This window comes from Ranitomeya imitator, chromosome 1 (assembly GCF_032444005.1).
Source record: "Ranitomeya imitator isolate aRanImi1 chromosome 1, aRanImi1.pri, whole genome shotgun sequence".
Classification (NCBI taxonomy): Eukaryota; Metazoa; Chordata; class Amphibia; order Anura; family Dendrobatidae; genus Ranitomeya; species Ranitomeya imitator.
The window spans coordinates 254,532,424-254,552,893 of NC_091282.1; the positions used below are offsets into that span (position 1 = coordinate 254,532,424).

The following is a 20,470-nucleotide window of genomic DNA, read 5'->3' on the forward strand; positions in this document are numbered from 1 at the left end:
TACAGTTTACACCGGCGATGTGCTGCTGAGAACAAGGATTTTTGTTCCGGCAAAAACAATCTGAATATTCAGCATTTTACTTGTTTAGTAAAATACACCCCATAGTCCTCCATATATTATAATGTGCACCACAGTCCTCCATATAGTATAATACACTCCCTATAGTCCTCCGTATATTATAATGTGCACCACAGTCCTCCATATAGTATAATACACTCCCTATAGTCCTCCATATATTATAATGTGCACCACAGTCCTCCATATAGTATAATACACTCCCTATAGTCCTCCATATATTAAAATACACTGCTCAGTCCTCCACATAGTATATTACACTCCTCAGTCCTTCATACAGCATAATATATATAATGCTCCGCCATAGTCATCCATGTAGTACAATTCACTTCCCATAGTATAATGCACCGCATAGTTCTTCATATAGTATAACGTATTCCCCATAGTCCTCAATGCAGTATAATGCAGCCCACATAAAGTATAATGCAGCCACCACCCTACAGAGTATAATGCAGCCACCCCAGAGTATAATGCAGCCACCCCAGAGTATAATGTAACCCCCCAAAAAATATAATGCAGCCTCCCCATAGAGTATGATGCAATCACCCCTCATAGAATATAAATATAATACAGCCCCCCATAGAATATAATGTAGCCCCGAATAGAATAGAATACAGCCCACCTCCCCATAGAATATAATGGAGCCCCATCAAAGAGTATCATGCAATCATAGTATATAGCACAGCCTGCATAATATAGCACAGCCCGCGTAGTAGTATACAGCACAGCCCGTGTAGTAGTATACAGCACAGCCCGCGTAGTAGTATATACAGCACAGCCCGCGTAGTAGTATATACAGCACAGCCCGCGTGGTAGTATATACAGCACAGCCCGGGTAGTAGTATACACAGCACAGCCCACACAGTGGTATATACACAACACAGCCCACACAGTGGTATATACACAACACAGCCCACACAGTGGTATATACACAGCACAGCCCACACAGTGGTATATACACAGCACAGCCCACACAGAGGTATATACACAGCACAGCCCACACAGTGGTATATACACAGCACAGCCCACACAGTGGTATATACACAGCACAGCCCACACAGTGGGCTCCACAGTCCAGTTAAAAAAAAAAAAACACTTTCCTCCCCTTTCCTCTTGCCTGCGCTGCTCCTGTCTCGGCGGCTGCAGTCTGCCCGGGACACAGCAGGTGCGCGATGATATGACGTCATCGCGCACCTGCAGCGTCAGAGGCAGAGCGGGGAATGATGGGAGAGGGAGCGTCAGCGGACGCTCTCTCTTCCATCATTGCATTGAACTATACCGGTGTCATAGACGCCGGTATAGTTGAATGTGGCGGCGGCACTGGCGGGGGGAGGGGGGTTTAAGAGTGTAGCATCCCACTACTGGCACCGGCCCTTCTGGCATTTGCCAGAAGTGCTCGATGGCCAGTCCGGCCCTGGCATTGACTAACCACGTCATTGCGAACTCTGAAGTGAGCGTCACTGCAGAGGACGAGGAAGACGGAGCGTCGTCGGAACGAGGACAGGTGAATATCGCGCCGTGCTCCCCCTCCCCATTAAACTCACCTGCTCCCGGCATGGTCCCTGCACATCCCTGGTTCTCCGGCGCCGGCAGCTTCTTCCAGCGTTGAGCGGTCACCATTACCGCTCATTACAGCAATGAATATGCGGCTTCACCCCTATGGGAGTGGAGTCGCATCCATATTCATTAGTGTAATGAGCGGTACCAAGTGACCGCTCAACGCTGGAAGAAGCTGTCAGCGCCCGGAGAACCAGGGACGTGCAGGGACCGCGCCAGGAGTAGGTGAGTATGTTACAGCTGCCGCTCCCCTTCCCCCACCGACCCCCCGGGACAATTACTCGAGTATAACAGGGAAGAGAAAAGAACCACTCTGAAGAACTGCACACCATAATGTACTATAGAACATATAAAAAGGCAAACTGTAAGTACTCGGGCAGAAATCCGAGAGTGGACCCTCTGGGTCGTGACTCTAGAGCCCCCGGGGTCGAGCGGACCAGATGGAATCACCCCCTATACAGGGAGTGTTAGGAGCAGGACCTCGGGGGAATGGAGACACAACAGCTAGAGCCAAAGGGGCGACCCAAGATAAAGAAGGAAACCAAAGGCTATAAGGATGGCAGGGAATAGGAAAACAAGACTTAACTGAAAATGACTGAAACACGGAACGGCAGAACACAGCAGGAACACGGACTGGCAGGACTCAGCAGGAACACGGACCGGAACGACTCAGCAGGAACACGGGCTGGCAGAACACAGCAGGAACACGGACTAGCAGGATACAGCAGGAACATGGACTGGCAGGATACTGCAGGAACACGGACTGGCAGGATACAGCAGGAACACGGACTGGCAGTATACAACAGGAACACGGACTGGCAGAATACAGCAGGAACACGGACTGGCAGGATACAGCAGGAACACGGACAGGCAGGACACAGCAGGAACACGGACTGGCAGGATACAGAAGGAACACGGACAGGCAGGACACAGCAGGAACACGGACAGGCAAGACACAGCAGGAACACGGGCTGGCAGGACACTAAGACAAAGTAAAGACTGGGCTGAGAGAAGACACTGGTGCAGGGGAGCCTAGGGCATAGGGACACTGACGGCAGACAGTGCACCTACAAAGCAAAGGCGTCTTACCTAGGGAGACGCCGGGAAGAAATACCCGATGGGCGCCGCCATGTTGGGGCGGAGCCACCGGGTCGCTACCTCCCAGAAGGCTCTGCGATGGAGGAGACGCGACCGCGCATGCGCAGAGGGACCGGACGCCGTGAGCCGGCGAAGGAGGAAGCAGTGCGGCGCTGGACAGGATCGCGAGTGCGCCGAGGGACGGGAGAAGCCGGGTAAGTATGCGCATCATGCGCAGCGTACGTAACACAAACTTTTATTGATACTCTGTCCCCCTGGCGGTATTGCTTCATTTGCCTTGGACGCTTTATATGGCTGGACCTGGGACCTTGATACACACTTTTGGTGTACGGTAATTGCATCTCATATGTAGGGCACAAAGCGCATCCGCATATGTTTTGGCGTATATCTGGGCTTTTTTTTTTGTCGTTGCTCTATATAAGCGGCCTATAGTTCGCTGGCATACAGGTACTGATTGCACCTATAGTACTGGCCATTCAGCCTTTTTGGACAGAGCTTTCTCCGTACCCTGATTTTCACGGGTATTTTTTATATCCTTTGCCCTGGGATTTTGTGTGCATTCAAGAGGCTAAATGATATAGGGTTATTTTTTGCACTGTATCCTGTCTCTTTATAACTATATTCACTTACCATCAAGTCATGTGATATATTACCTTCGTGTATTTGAAAGGATACGTGCCCCTGTTTGTTATTGTTACCTTGGTGGATCATTGTGGGGATTTTTGTATTTCATTGGTTTTAAATGTTTTTATTGGTGTATAAATGAGGGTATGTGCACACGTCCGGATTTTTAGCGTTTTTTTGCTGAATTTTGCCATAAAAACGCTATAAATCTGCTAAAAAAACGCTAACATTATGCATCCTATCATTTAGAATGCATTCCGCATTTTCTGTGCATATGTTAGCGTTTTTTTCCGCAAAAAGAACGCATACCGCAAAAAATCCGGACATGCTCTATCTTTTTGCGGATTTTCTGCGGATTTCCTATCAAAATGGACATTCCGGAAAAATCCGCAAAAATTCCGCAAAAAATCCGCGCAAAAAATGCGTCAAAACGCGTAAATTCCGCGAGAAATCCGCGCGAAAAAAGCACGCGGATTTCTGGCAGAATTCTCCGGATTTTGTCAGGAAAAAATCCTGACGTGTGCACATACCCTAAAAGTTTGCCTTTTTATATGTTCTATAGTACATTGTGGTGTGCAGTTCTTCAGAGTGGTTCTTTTCTCTTCCCTGTTTTATCATTTCATGTCACCACTCTTCTGCACCCCTTTAGACCTAATTTTTACAACAAGTAGTGCGCTGGTATTCTTGTTCTGATATTGTAATGACTCGAGTATAAGCCGATATATACAGTACAGACCAAAAGTTTGAACTCACCTTCTCATTTAATGATTTTTCTGTATTTTCATGACTATGAAAATTGTACATTCACATTGAAGGCATCAAAACTATGAATTAGCATATGTGGAATTATATATTTAAAAAAAGTGTGAAGCAACTGAAATTATGTCTTATATTCTAGGTTCTACAAAGTAGCCACCTTTTGCTTTGATGACTGCTTTGCACACTCTTGGCATTCTCTTGATGAGCTTCAAGAGGTAGTCACCGCTTATCACTTGTTGGCCGTTTTGCCTTCACTCTGCGGTCCAGATCACCCCAAACCATCTCGATTGGGTTCATGTCTGGTGACTGTGGAGGCCAGGTCATCTGGCGTAGCACCCCATCACTCTCCTTCTTGGTCAAATAGCCCTTACACAGCCTGGAGGTGTGTTTGGGGTCATTGTCCTGTTGAAAAATAAATGATGGTCCAACTAAACGCAAACCGGATGGAATAGCGTGCCACTGCAAGATGCTGTGGTAGCAATGCTGGTTCAGTATGCCTTTAATTTTTGAATAAATCCCCAACAGTATCACCAGCAAAGCACCCCCACACCATCACACCTCCTCCTCCATGCTTCACGGTGGGAACCAGGCATGTAGAGTCCATCCGTTCACCTTTTCTGTGTCGCACAAAGATATCAAATTTGGACTCATCAGACCAAGGCACAGATGTCCACTGGTCTATGTCCATCCCTTGTGTTCTTTAGCCCAAACAAGTCTCTTCTGCTTGTTGCCTGTCCTTATCAGTGGTTTCCTAGCAGCTATTTTACCATGAAGGCCTGCTGCACAAAGTCTCCTCTTAACAGTTGTTGTAGAGATGTGTCTGCTGCTAGAAATCTGTGTGCCTTTGACCTGGTCTCTAATCTAAGCTGCTGTTAACCTGCGATTTCTGAGGCTGGTGACTCGGATAAACTTATCCTCAGAAGCAGAGGTGACTCTTGGCCTTCCTTTCCTGGGGCGGTCCTCATGTGAGCCAGTTTCTTTGTAGCACTTGATGGTTTTTGCCACTGCACTTGGGGACACTTTCAAAGTTTTCCCAATTGGACTGACTGACCTTCATTTCTTAAAGTAATGATGGCCACTCGTTTTTCTTTACTTAGCTGCTTTTTTCTTGCCATAATACAAAGTCTAACAGTCTATTCAGTAGGACTATCAGCTGTGTATCCACCAGACTTCTGCACAACACAAGTGATGGTCCCAACCCCATTTATAAGGCAAGAAATCCCAATTACTTAACCTGACAGGGCACACCTGTGAAGTGAAAACCATTCCCAGTTCAAGGACGGATTATAATAGGGTCAATCTGGGCGGTAGCCCAGGGCCCAGTGGTTTGGGGGGGGCCCTGGGCTACCGCTCAGATTGCCTGTCACCATCAGGGCATTACTGTCCTGACTGGCGTATTGGCCCAGTGGGCAGAGGGGTCCGCATCGGGCCCCGTCTCGTCTGCTCACCGGGCCCCTACCGTTGCTACGGCAGTTTCACCTATTGACCTAAATATACATATTTATTGTGCAGTTGTAATAAAATAATTTTAAAGTCTGGTCTTTTTTTACACAATAAAGTTTTATTTTGTTTTTTGTTTATCATTTCATTCAATTTTTTTTTCTAGTCCCACCAGGAGACTCGGACATCTGATTTCTTGATAAATTGTTTAATAAATTGCCATAAAACTGATCCAGTGGCCACTGTTAGGCATAGTAATCCACTAGGTTTCCTGCTGTTATCCCTTGCTGTGTGTAAAAGCCACATTCCTGCTGTTCATCTCTTCAATGCATTGAGATGAGCCTAAAACAACTATGAAAAATATACCTGTCATGGTGTATTTGGGGTTAAAGATTGTTCCGAATGTATCAGATGCTTCTCTATACTTTTCACAATAAGATAACTATTTTAATTGACCAGGGACAACACCATGTCTGCAAACTGAAATTCTGGATTGGCTTTTATCCTAAGACGTGTCAGGGCTCATTAAAAGGATCCATAGTGACTTGTAGGGATTGCTACTTCCAATAGGTGGTGCTAGAGCCCAAGTCCTCTTGCTCGCTGAAGGGGCAATTTGCATATTTACTTTATTTGTACTATTTTATGTTCTGCATAGGGCTGCATATATAATCTGGCATAATAGTATAGCTACAATACAAAAGTAAATTGTGTGATAATTTTAATAGTCTAAACTAAACATTCAAAAAATCTTCTTTTATCAGGCACGATAGTAAGATAACCTCACAGTTTCATCTGTAGAAAAGGTATAGTATGCTAAACAAGTGACAACAAGCACAATATTTAAATATGAGATAACAGAATAAATCGCTTACAGCCATTTGCAGAAAACAAATATTATTGCTGCCTAATGGAGCAGGCTTAGGGTAAGTTTACACAGGGCGTTTTTTCAGCTTTTTTATCTGCAGCAAAACCTGATCTTCTGGCATGAAAGAAGCTGCAGAAATAAGTTTTCCTGTTTTTTTATTGCATTTTTCTGCTGCGTGCTAGCATGCTAGATTTGGCTCTTGTGCATGCTGACAAAGTTTAGTGTTGAAAAAAAAGTTCTAACCTATAGAATCAGGTTTTGGCACAAAAAATGCAGCAAAACCTGATACCTGCGTTTTTGGTACTTTTTTTTCACCACCCATTCATGGGTGAAAAATGCTGAAAAAAAAACGCTAAAAGAAGTTATATGCTCCATTGTGCAAAAAAACATGCAAAGCACAAAATCCTGAGGACAAAAAAACAATGTGTGTGCATGAGATTTCAGAAAAGTTATAGACTTTGCTGGTAGTGTAAAACACAGATGAAAATTTACATAAAAACAGGAATGAAAAAAAAACGCTGCAAAAATGCCTATTGTGAACTTACCGTAACCTTAATGCCAACACCTACTCTGTGAAGCTCATTCCTTATGTGATGCAAACGGAACATTTAAAGAGAACCTGTCACCTGCCATAAGTATGAGATTCGTTACCTGGTGTGATTACCACTGTTCTCCTGATTTTTAAGTTGTTTTTGTTTTGCTCCTGCACCTCTCTGTTCCTCAGATATGTCCCCCCCTTCCCTATATAAAAATCTATGCTCTTATGCCAGGGTGGGGGAGGTGCAGTCCTCAAGAGGATGCCCACAGAGCAGAGGTGATGACCACAACCTCTTGGCTAAAGAGAGTAGAATTGCACACAGGGAAGAGAAGGCTATATTTTAGGAATGGAGAGACAACACAAAAGAAAAACAATGCCAGATTCAGAAAAAAACACAGGAATTACACCAAGTAAAAATAAATAAATAATAATAATATAATGATAAATCATACTTATGGCAAGTGACAGGGTCTCTATATAATGTATTCATTCTTGTAAAGTATGTTTTTTTTAAAAGATGACATGAGTTTGTACTCTCTCAAAAAATATTTGGCAAGAGCGCTTTTACAAGGCTTTGTAGTATATGACACAGGGTTCTGTTCTGCCTACATTGGTTGTTTACTAAGAACAATACCCTTTCCTGAAAAAGCTACCATACAGTGAGACAATTTTGGGTTTGCAACCTGTGAATCAGCTGAAATCCTGGGTGGCTAAACCTTTTGGTCCCGATTCTTCAAGCCAAGTGATCTTCACATTGACTTGCTGATGGGCGGCTTTTATTGAATGAGGCAAGCTGGAAGCAGCATGTGCCTCAGTGTGCGCCTCGCCAATAATCTTCCTCCAGTCCCTGCTACAGTAAGATCTGCCGAGTAGCCAATTCCATTGCTGATCATGAATTTGCCGAGCAGCAGTTGGCTCGCCCCTGTCCAATCCCAGCTCCATCCACCTTTGTATTAGGTGGGAAAAAATGGCGTAAGAACGGCAAAAGTTGCAAACTCTTAACAACGTTGAGTTGCGCTAAAATTTAACGACTTTGCAAAGCGTTTTACACCAGAATTTTGGAACAAAAGATGTAATGAACAGGACTTCCTTTTATGCTTGTAGAAACCTTAAATTTTGTAAAATGATGTCAAAGACAGAATAATATCTGTGCCAAGTACAGCTGGGATGACATTACATGTCCAAGCTCTTCAAAAGAAAGGATGTGTCATCACATACAACCTTATAAATGCACCTCATCCTTAAAAATTACATGAAAAATACAAGATTAGAAGCCTAATTTGTTTTGCAGAGAAATAAAATGCTACTTAAATTCAACTAAACAAACTGTAAGCCTATAATGACCACATTAATTCCTCCCCACACAGCTGTCTGACACGACTGGCGACACAAACACCCCCTTCCCGATCTATTCTCGGAGAGGATCATGACTCCCACTATCTGGACCATGGCTGCAAACTCTTCCTTTTCCTTTCTTTGCTTCTCTTTCCTCACCACTACCATAGTTGCACAAACCACATCAGAATCCGTGTGCAGCATCTGTTCCCTTGGAAACCTGGCTACATCAGCAATCCACTGGGTTTAGCTTAGGACAATACTTGCCGCACACCCTGCACAGCATAGTTGGCGTTGTGCTCTCTGATGTCAACCGTAACCATGGAGCCCGCAGCCGAGGCCCACTCCTGATCCCTTCCGCACCCTGCTCCAATCCGCACCCTTCATTCATCATACAATATGATTGTAATCTAATTAGTACTGTGTGAAGATACACAATGCCCTGTGCCTACGTATTAAATTACTTTGTGAGTGGGCCGAGTACCTAATGTCTCAGTGATCTCACTAATTCCAGGTCGCTTGTTTTAGAAAACCTATATACAAACGTCTTTTGTGAATTCTGGGTTAATAGAGTCCCTCATTTAGGATCTTCATCGATTAACTGGAGGAGAGAGTGGTATTTTCAGCCCCTAAGCCGCCACCGTATGGTAATGCACAATGATAATGTTTCAAAATATGCTAATATCTAAAATATTCCTTTTTGCATAAAAAAGATGCTAGAAAGCAGTGAGTAAATTAACACTGAAGAGTTATCGGAGTGATCCTAGTTTCTTGAGAAGTCATGGAATCTCACTCATGTCCTGTCTTGATCGATAGCCCATAGGCCAGGAAGATCAAGTGCATGTGAGGTTAAAATAGGACTAAAGGGGATAACAAAAAAACAAAAAAAATCAAAATCAAATGGTGTCTATGATATCCTCCAATGCAGAACAGCACAGAATGTAGGATTACTATGTACGGTACTAGGAGGATAATACAGTATACCTAATAATACATCACCTTTGGACAATTCTATCCAAACTACCTATCTAAACTACCTTCCCACACGTCTTTCTAGATCAGTGGTCCCCAACCTTTCTTCCCTCGAGATCCACATTCGGCTTTAAGAGAGGGTTGCGAGCCACATGTAGAGTGCCCCAGAATAGAGACACTCAATTCCTGTCTCCCCCACAGTAGTGACACCCAGAGGCCCCATTATAATGACAGTCAAAGCTTCCCCACAGAAATCACAACAAGGCAGTGTTCTTGTATCTAGGGGTTCCCACATTACCCCAATTTGGTATTTTTGCACTATGCACTCCCACCACGCTACTGCATCCAGCTTCCAGCACCCCCTCTATCAGGAAGCATCATCCTATGTCCAGCTTATCACTTCATTTATCTTTTAACCCCAGGCCAATATATGCTCATCCAAGTCTTCTCACAAAACTCACCATCTGGAGACCTGCTCTTCATAGCTGTTTGCTAGACCTGGTGCCGGAGAGCGAAGCTGGCAGACAGCTGTGAGCCACACAAAATGAGCCCGCAAGCCACATGTGGAAGTCACAGGTTGGAGATCCCTGGTCTAGATGAACATACTTGTACAGCTGAATGTGGGAAGACATTATATATGTTTCCTATTTAAGTATCTGTTTCTAGGTGTATCTAAAAGAGACCATGAAGTTCAGTATTACTTACGTGGTTAGAAGAAAACAAAGGTGGAGAATCCCTTTAAGGTTTAGATCTCTTCCCTTTTGGAAACACACAAACCAACTAAAACCTTTTCCAATGTGCATTACACAAAAATAAACTCAGGCTCCAATTCTGAAACCACAACACCGATTACTTGAAATATTCATTTTCACTCTGGCTGCCATATTCATCTTAATTACCCATGGCTATAATGGAAGGATTTCCAGTAAGATATAATAAAATACTAATAAAATATTTAGAGTGAATCCAATGTGAGTAACACGGGAAATAATTATCATTTGCAGAAGATGCAATCAACAAATGGCAGCAGGGCTACATTAAGAGAATGGTTGAGACAACACATCACAGATACTATTATTAAATTGTTAATGTAATAGGAATATGTAGCATAAAGTTCACACAATCACTGCGGTTACCTTAGGACAGTTAGTACTACACTAAAAGGAAAAGAAAAGGTAAAACGTTAAACCTGAATCATGTAGAGCTGTGCAATCCGGTATTCCTCCACAGTCATGGGAAGCGGGATGCGATATTCCTTAATCAGCATCTTGAAAAAAATCTCTGCCCCTCCAATGCTGCCAGAATCAGTGACCCGAGGAACTCCGCTTACAGGTTTTTAAATCACTGCCTGGGAAGTCATTTGGGGAAACCTGAAACAACAAGGCAGATATATGACAGCGTTATTTTTCCACCTTCTGGGCAGAACGCATAATCCTACCGTCTTCATATTGTACTCATGCTTTTCTGATGGGAAACAAGTCAACTCAAAATGACAGATTTAACCTTTTCAATACTGAAGGCACACAGCACCCGTTAAGCATGGTACACATGACCCTATCAGTCATGGTACAACACATCTTCTCTGAATTTCCTTTAAGACCTCATTCACACATGTTTGATCAGTATTTCATCAGCATTTGTATGCAAAAACCAGGAATGTCTCCAAAACACCGAACAAGTGTCAATCTTTCAACTATAGTTCTCTGTAAGTTCCACTCCTGGTTTTGGCATATAAACACTGATACCAAATACTGACATGTGAATAATCCCTGATTCAGTGTTTTTAATCTCCCACATTCTCTGTAGAATAATCAATAACCCTGATGTTATATGGTGGCTCAGTGGTTAGCACTGTAGCCTGGCAGGGCTGGGATCTTTGGTACAAATCTCAGGATCCCAGAAAGAACATCTGTAAGGAGTTTGTATGTTCTCCCCGTGTTTGTGTTGGTTTCCTCCAGGTTCTACGGTTTCCTCCCACACTCCAAAGACCTACTGATAGGGAATTTTGATTGTGCGCTCCCATTGGGGACAGTGGCAATGTCTATAAAGCGATGAGGAAATAGAATGGCAAGTAAAATAAATTAGGAGTAATATAGGCCGCTAAACTAAAGATTGCTACTTCCATAACAAGGACTGTGCAGAATACGATCACTTTATAAAACTCCCTCCTCATCTGCCCCTCACCAAAACCTAGCTGATGTCTCACAGTTTAGAGAATGTCATGGATTATTATTCATCCTGAACTATTTTTGTTCCAGTTCCTTATAAAAAAAAAAAACTACCCTAAAATAAATGGCTGCAAGAGATGGGTTTTTGGAATAAAAGCTAAAAACACACATCTGGAATATCTTCTTTGGTTCTAATAGTGATGTCTGCAACAGAAAGCTTATCATATGTGAAAAACGACATCAATGATATGATCTCCTCTAACCTTGACGTTACAATGCACTCAATATTACTGCACTGCAATGCACAGGCCACTGAATCACAGAAAAATAGAACAGAAATGTAAAATACTCTTATGTCAGGTGTCATCAAAAAGCATCACGGTATAATGGGGACATGTGACTGCAGGCATTTAACTGTTAACTGGTGACCTTTGTGCACTAGTGCGGTCCTATTTTTAGCATGGAAAAATATTTTCCCTCCTGTGGCAGACCCTCAATGTTTTCTCAACACTGGTCCAGAAGAAATCCAGCAATAACATGAGCAATGTACCACGGACTGATAGGTAGATAGCATAAACTACCCTGATTAGATTGCAACTGACTTGTGCTAATACACAGGAATCAAAAATGCAGAGGTGAAGTGTAAAGCACACGGGACGGAGAAGCAGCCCGAAGGAACATTTTAGACCAACTCCGCCAAAATGGGGTCAGCCATCCAAGTGTGTGTTTTTGTAAGGCCACAGCTGGACATCCCCTTTTATCTTCACCGTGTGAAATGTGCGGGTGCTGTCTGATTTTTTTTTTATATATACACTCATAGTGTGTCACAGAATTATTCCCACATCTGTGAACATCATGGATCTGAGAACGAGATAGCTGAAATTCAGAGGCTGCCCTGTTCTGATCCGATGTAAAAGATCAGAGTAGGGCATAGTCAGTGGGTCTGTGTGCTGCAGAAAAGCAAACAAACATTGGGCAGCACAAAGACTTTCACGTGGATGTGTAAATTCTCCCTTAGGGACAGGGAAAGGGCGTAGTTCACAAACGAAGGGTGAGTTGAGCATTTTAGAATAGTTTGCCCGGGATCCAAGAAGTATCGTTTCTCCTTGCGGAGAGTGACATGATAAGCATGTCGAGGTGAGGAGACTTTAACCCTTAATGCTCCTCTGGGAAATGTGCAAATTGTCTCTTCAGAGAGGAAGAGGACTAGAACTCTAGTGCCACCTGAGGGCAGTACCCCGAAACACAGTGTCTTCAAATTGAGATTCTGGTTTGGCTATTATCCTAAGTCATGTGACAAGGCTCGTTAAAGAGTCGACATTGACTGTTAGGATTGCTACTTCCAATAGGTGGCACTAGAGTTCTAGTCCTCTTCCTCTCTGAAGAGACAATTTGCAGAATAGTTTGCTAAATTCTTGTTTTCAAAAGTTTGTTGGAACAAGGTCTAGGACCACTTAGGAACTTGGGACCATAAGCGATGACTACAATCCATTTCACACAAGTGAAAAGATGACAAAGATTTTGTATAGGTTTTTATATATGACTTACAAACGAAAACGAAATGTACCATACTTTTTGTGCTTTAAAAGAAGTGGGAAGAAAAGCATAAGACCCCCTTAAGAAAATGTACTATGTAAATATACAGCAGTGGAACACAGAAGTCACAGACATAAGAGAACAGTCTGTAAGTCAATATTCCAGGGACTGACGTATTTCATGTGTAGCAATTAGGTGAGGGCAGTGTACTGTGAACTCCAAGCTTTTCTCTGCGTAATCAATATATTTATTGGAGTCTTTATAGAGCCCAGAAGCTGCATCCTGCCCCTGCTATTCTAATCTCAAACAATGCTTGCTCTGATAAATAACCAAACAAGGGCTACGTATTACCATTGCACTCGCCTTGTAGCTGAGGGTTATAGAGCTTGGCTGATAAAACTCCCATTATATAGACTAACAATTTTTAACATCTCACATATCAACAAATTCTGTCATTTGTTTTGCAACTCATTAATATATATATATATATATATATATATATTTTTTTTAATAATTTATAACATTATTTTTTTCAACCATCCATACAGAATTTATGCAATACATCTTATTTGTCAAAACTACCTAGGGTGGGGTTCACATCACATTTGCAATATACAGTGGTGCTTTAAAGTTCGTGGACCATTAAGAATTTTCCACATTCTTTTCACCTTTAGGAAACTTGACACTAGGAATAACGCTGTTAACCTGCAGATATGGGGTTAATCTGCAGGTTAACGGCGTTATTATGATGCACGGCGTCGGCACGCAGCTGAATGCAGTGGGAAATAAAATTGATTTTCTCTCCCCCACCAGCATTCAATTTCAGTCATGGGGGCGGGGGCACTGCCGATTCAGTCACTGCTCTGAGTATACAGAGCGGAGCTGTAACCGCGCCCTCACAGCATTGACTGACAGTCAGCCGCAATACAGAGCCAGTGCCAGTCAGAGCCATGGGTGGGGGTACAGCAGCTGCTATGTATACTCAGATCGTGACTGAACCTGCTCTGCCCCTATGACTGAACACCAAATGCTGCCGAGAGGAATAAACATAATAATGCTGTTAATCTGAAGATTAACAGCATTATATCTGGTGACAGGTTCAATTTAAAGGGAACCTGTCAGCAGGATTGTACACAGTAACCTACATACAGTGTCAGGTTGGAGCCGTTATACTGAATAAAATGATGCCTTGGATGATTAAATCTGTCTTATGGTTGTTTAATCTTTATTTTCAGTTTTGAGTTAATGATATGCTCGTGCCCCGAGGCGGCCTGTGGGGGGGTCTTCAGGTGGTTCTCTGCTTAGGTGTTCACCAGTATGGCTTCTGACAGGTCACTGATCCCTGTGAGCTGTACCCTATTTTACATAATGAATATTATATGTACCGTATATATCTTGAAGAAAAAAAAAAACCCTTCTGCAGGCAGGTGCGGGCAGTGACGCCTGTGCTGCAGCATGATCGCATATATAATGTGTAGGTAATCCTTTTCTTTCATGTTATCCATAAATTCCTAAAAAAAAATAAAAAATCAGTTTGTAAACTAGGGGGCAGGTCAGTGAGGGATCAGTGATCTATCAGCTGTCTACATTATGAATAGCTAATCAGAGAACCATATAAAGATCTCCACAGGCCGCCCCGGGGCACGAGAATATCATTAACTCAAAACTGAAAATAAAGATTAAACAACAACCACAAGGCAGATTTCAACAACCAAGGTATCACTGTAATCAGTATAACAGAAAAAAACAGAAAACTGACAGCACTCACAGTACTGGGGCGCCCGTTCAACATTCGGGGAACCGTCCCGAATATAGCCAGATCAATCAAAGAAGAATGAACAGCACTCCATCCAGGTGTAGAAATCTTGAAAATTAGCTTTATTAAGCCATGACACAGCAACGTTTCGACCACCACTTGGTCTTTGTCAAGCATACAATACAGCATAGGGGGCCATCTTAAATAGTGTGGATGCCATGCAGTGCACCAATCACCACCAGATGCCGCCCATACAAAACAATTAACAAATCTACTATATAAAGCTGAATGTGTGTATGTGTGTGTGTGTATGTGTGTGTGTGTGTGTGTGTGTGTGTGTGTGTGTGTGTATGTCCGGGATTGGCATCTGCACCGTCGCAGCTACAGCCACAAAATTTTGCACAGTCACACGTCTGGACCCCGAGAGCGTCATAGGCTATATTGTGAGGCGAAATTTTAACCCCGCGCGTTCCAATTCACCAAACAATTTTGCCCCTATCTACATAATGGGGAAAAAAGTGAAAGGAAAAGTGTTGGAAGCGTCGCAGCTACAGCAACAAAATTTTGCACAGTCACACGTCTGGACCCTGAGAGCGTCATAGGCTACGTTGTGAGGTGAAATTTTAACCCCGCGCTTTCCAATTCACTAAACTATTTTTCCCCTATCTACATAATGGGGAAAAGTGAAAGGAAAAGTGTTAGAGGCAAATTGACAGCTGCCAGATGTGAACAAGGGGGACTTAAAGAATGAGAGCGATGGCGCCAAAGAGTATATACCGATCAGTTGCTAAGGTGGGGCCCCGACATGAGATACTCACCACACATGGGGATATGAATACACACACAAAATGCGCCACACACTACCACGTGCTTGAACACATATACCACCCTCAGCACACATTTCACCACACATACACCAACCTCGCCACATAAAAGTCGAAACACAAAAGTCGCCGCTCAAAACTCACCACGCGCAAAACTCGCCACATGCAGAAACTAGGCTCACGCAAAACTCGCCACAAGTGCAAAACTCACCTCATGGAAAACTCGCCACACGCAAAACTTGCACATGCGAAAAAATTGCCACATGCACAAAATTTGCAACACATGCAAAAGTTGCCTCACACAAAACTTCCACATACTCAAAAGGCACCAAACATAAAATTCACCACGCGCAAAACTCGCCATGCGCAAAACTTGCTGCACACAACTTGCTACACTAACCTGTCACATGCAACTCGACACACAAAAAGTCGCTACATGCATGTCGCCACACGCAACTCAACACACACAACTTGACAAACGAAACTCGCCCTAAAACACACACAAGTCTGGTATTATCCTTCAAAAATAAAAATCTGATTAATAAGCAGACAAACTACAAGAGCAACAAATGTACCATATAGGAAATACGGCAGCTGTCAGTCACATGACCTGTCTATTATGTGTATGTGTGAGCTAATATATACTGCCAGGGGGAGGGCTTCCTGTTGGCTGGGGATTTATCAGGCTGCCAATTTATCTTACAAATACTGAGGTAAAAATACTGAGCAAATAACGTGTTAACGAGGTCTAATACAGGAGATCACACAGGTATATACTATATACAGGGGAGATGACACACAGATATATACTATATACAGGAGAGATGACACACAGGTATATACTATATAAAGGAGGAGATGACATACAGGTACATACTATATACAGGAGGAGATGACATACAGGTATATGCTATATATAGAAGATGACATACAGGTATATACTATATACAGGAGGAGATAAGACACAGATATATAGTATATACAGGGGAGATGACACACAGGTATATACTATATACAGGAGGAGATGACATACAGGTATATACTATATATAGAAGGAGATGACATACAGGTATATACTATATATAGGAGGAGATGACATACAGGTATATACTATATATAGGAGGAGATGACATACAGGTATATACTATATATAGGAGGAGATGACATACAGGTATATACTATATACAGGGGAGATGACACACAGCAGGTATATACTATATACAGGGGAGATGACATACAGGTATATACTATATACAGGAGATGACATACAGGTGTATACTATATATAAGGGAGATGACAAACATGTATATATGAGGTGAAAATGAGAGGTGTGAGGTGAAAATGAAAAGGTGTGAGTGCAAAATGAGAGGAGTGAGGGAAAATAGTGTAGTGATCGGAAAATGACAGATGTGAGGTCGAAATGACAAGTGTTAGGCGGGAATGAGAGGAGTGAGGGAAAAAATGAGAGGTGTGAGGGAGAAAATGAGAGATGTGAGGGGGAAAATTAAAGATGTGATTGGGAAAATGAGAGGCGTGATGGGAAAATAAGAGAAGTGAGGTGCTATAACTAACCACAGATATTTACTATGCCCAGGCAACGCCGGGCTCTTCAGCTAGTATCACATAAAATAACAGACATCGGTAATCTATATATAGTAACATTATCAACGGACACCCTTATTGAAGATAAAAAACCCCACTCTTCACCATATATATGCACAGATCTTCTTGTACTCTTCATGGATCGGCGAGCCGCTGCTTCCTGTATCCTCGTCACCATGGGAACACTCGGCCAATCGGATGTAACGGACCATCCCGGTATCCAATCCAGGTGTATTGCGCCAGAGTGAAGAAGCACCCTATCACGCCTTCCGGTACATATTGTCCCGCAAAAGCCACCCAATCCAAAGTGCACTACTTTCTAAACAATCTCAGTACCCGATAATTACTTCCGGGTTACTGGGGTTCACCCAGCAAGACGTGGGAGAGCGCAAGCGCATAGAGCACAAGGCGAGCCACCACCACATGACCGCAGCCGGGGTCCGCCCCCATGACAACGGGCGCACGCGCAACCTCCCGGCCACCCAGTGTATAGGCGCCGTAGAGGTGCGCAGGCGCACCACGTCCGGGATAAGCCACTGCCGCAGGACCGAAGCGCCGGCCCGCCCACGTAATCCAACGCGCAGGCGCAGCCCATCACACTATACAGCACCCTAACAGTAAGTGCACTGGGAGCTACTGCACTAACGCGCAGGTGCATCAAAGCCATGAGAAGACCCAAAAAGGGGCTCCTCCTAGAGGCCCAGACGCGCGAGTGCAGATACCGCAGGCTTCACCCATCCACCTGTAGGGGAGGATACATATATGCAAAAGAGATATCCATCCCTATTTACAATATATCAATGTGTAGATCCAAAAAAATTCACCCTTCAGCATATTGTTACAACAGGCACAACCCAGGCACGGGAAATTACCATGCCTGGCTGTGCCCAGCAACAGCTGAATATGTGTCTTCTCGGTACCAATATCAGACCTCACTAGTCGATCCCCCAGATTCCGACCCCTCCTGAACGACATCATGGGAAATAAATTTTATCACCCCCATACTGGCAAAAAAAAATTCCTGAAGGAGAGATACACCTGTTTGTCAAGCTAGTATATATGATTATATGCCCATGTGGCTTGACTTATGTGGGTGAGACTACCACAGCAGTTAAGATCCGCATTAGTAAACATAAAAGCACTATTAGGACGGGCTTGACGGATCTACCGGTTCCAAAACACTTTCTAGAGATGAGGCATTCTGTGAATCAGCTTCGATTCAGAGTTATTGATAGTGTCCCCCCGTTGAGGAGAGGAGGGGATAGGGCGCAGATACTCAAGACAAAGGAGATGAGATGGATCTACACATTGGGGTCTTTGCAACTGTGGCACCACTAGGGGTATTTGCCACAAAAATAGTTACTGACAGTAAGTACAAATACTAAAATAGCAAGACTGCACTACCACCTCCGGCCAGAAGGGGGAGCTCCAGAGACTCCCCTTGATCCATTCTGGTCTGAGAGAAGAAATGGCAGTTGGGCTAAGGAGCTGAAAGTGAGAGGTCATACAGTTGAATCTCTAACAGCCCTGTGACTGTTACCAGGCCTAAATCACCGGCCTGAGGAGAAGAGGGATAGAGAAAAAGGACATTGTGAGAACCGGGTAGCATTAATCACTACCCAGAACAGGCGCAAAGACGGATACCGGATCCGTGGCTGTATTCATTATATATAATACAGCAACCGGAAAAACGTGAGGTGATATCAGCTTCACTAGGGCCGGACGCAGCAACAGACACAGAGTTCAGCGGTACTCCCAGAGGGGGTAAACCGATAAAAGGACTCGGGTTGCCCGTCGAACCAGGACCCGGAGGGGACAGATTGGGCCGGCAGCCAGTTCACATACAGCAGCAGGGCCACACAGAAATTGCGCACAATAAGAGGCGAAGACCCCGGCAGGGTCAAAGTAACTCAGAGTTCCCATACAGACTCCGGTGACAGGACTGGTTGTAAATCCTTTTATGTTAAAGTAAACTGGTTAAACGTTTCAGTGCCTCAGTCTTTCATTTGGACAATAGCCATCTATCCAGGATCGGGATCGTCACCGCTGGGAGAATCTGCTGCTGATCAAGTAAGTGCCTGTCCCCTCATGATACCCCTTACACTGTGCATTGCCTGAGGCCACAGCACCGGGTCAAGCCACCCGTGACATCCCCCTCAAGAGACAGACTCCATTGGTCCGGTGCTGGGTATCCCGGTCTCCTGGGCGTCACACAACCTAAGGGTTTGAATTTGGAATTTAATCTATCATCTTGTGTCTAATATGATCTTTACCCCTTGGGGCAGCAGGTTCATCAGTGTTCGTTTGTTTTTATTCTGACATTGGATTTGATGACATTTTTTCTAATGTCGTGTTTTTATTTCTTGCAGGTACTATGGGACAGTCGGTGGCTGGATGGGATGAACTCGATATTGGATAGAGGATTTTCTTATAGAATCGATTAATGAACGGATGTTTATTGATAATTTTTCTCCTTCCATGCCGTCCGACTGTCTCATCGTACTGTATATTTGTAATAGGGTGTGTTTTCTCACTTCTTTGCCATTTTTTGCTTTTTTTGCTTTTGTTGCATACCGCATTGCGTGGGGATAATAGGTTCTTCTCTATATGATATATTTTAAATAGGGCTGGATATCTCTTTTGCATATATGTATCCTCCCCTACAGGTGGATGGGTGAAGCCTGCGGTATCTGCGCTCGCGCGTCTGGGCCTCTAGGAGGAGCCCCTTTTTGGGTCTTCTCCTGGCTTTGATGCGCTTGCGCGTTAGTGCAGTAGCTCCCTGTGCACTTACTGTTAGGGCGCTGTATAGTGTGATGGGCTGCGCCTGCGCGTTGGATTACGTGGGCGGGCCGGCGCTTCGGTCCTGCGGCGGTGGCTTGTCCCGGACGTGGTGCGCCTGCGCGCCTCTACGGCGCCTATACACTGGGTGGCCGGGTGGTTGCGCGTGCGCCCGTTGTCATGGGGGCGGACCCCGGCCGCGGTCATGTGGTGGTGGCTCGCCTTGTGCTCTATGCGCTTGCACTCTCCCACGTCTTGCTGGGTGAACCCCAGTAACCCGGAAGTAATTATCGGGTACTGAGATTGTTTAGAAAGTAGTGCACTTTGGATTGGGCGGCTTTTGCGGGACAATATGTACCGGAAGGCGTGATAGGGTGCTTCTACACTCTGGCGCAATACACCTGGATTGGATACCGGGATGGTCCGTTACATCCGATTGGCCGAGTGTTCCCATGGTGACGAGGATAGAGGAAGCAGCAGCTCGCCGATCCATGAAGAGTACAAGAAGATCTGTGCATATATATGGTGAAGAGTGGGGTTTTT

At 44.1% G+C, this 20,470-nt stretch overlaps 1 protein-coding gene across 14 annotated transcripts in view; it reads right to left on the reverse strand.

The window, feature by feature from the left end:
• PITPNM2 (phosphatidylinositol transfer protein membrane associated 2) overlaps window positions 1-20,470 on the reverse strand; it is a 526,403-nt gene that overhangs the window by 295,199 nt on the left and 210,734 nt on the right. For all 14 annotated transcript variants that reach the window (XM_069755814.1, XM_069755807.1, XM_069755821.1 and 11 more), the window contains one exon: window positions 10,453-10,633. In XM_069755814.1, the coding sequence (XP_069611915.1) occupies window positions 10,453-10,530 (78 nt within the window). In that variant the 5' untranslated portion in view covers window positions 10,531-10,633. The remainder of the gene's footprint in view (window positions 1-10,452; window positions 10,634-20,470) is intronic.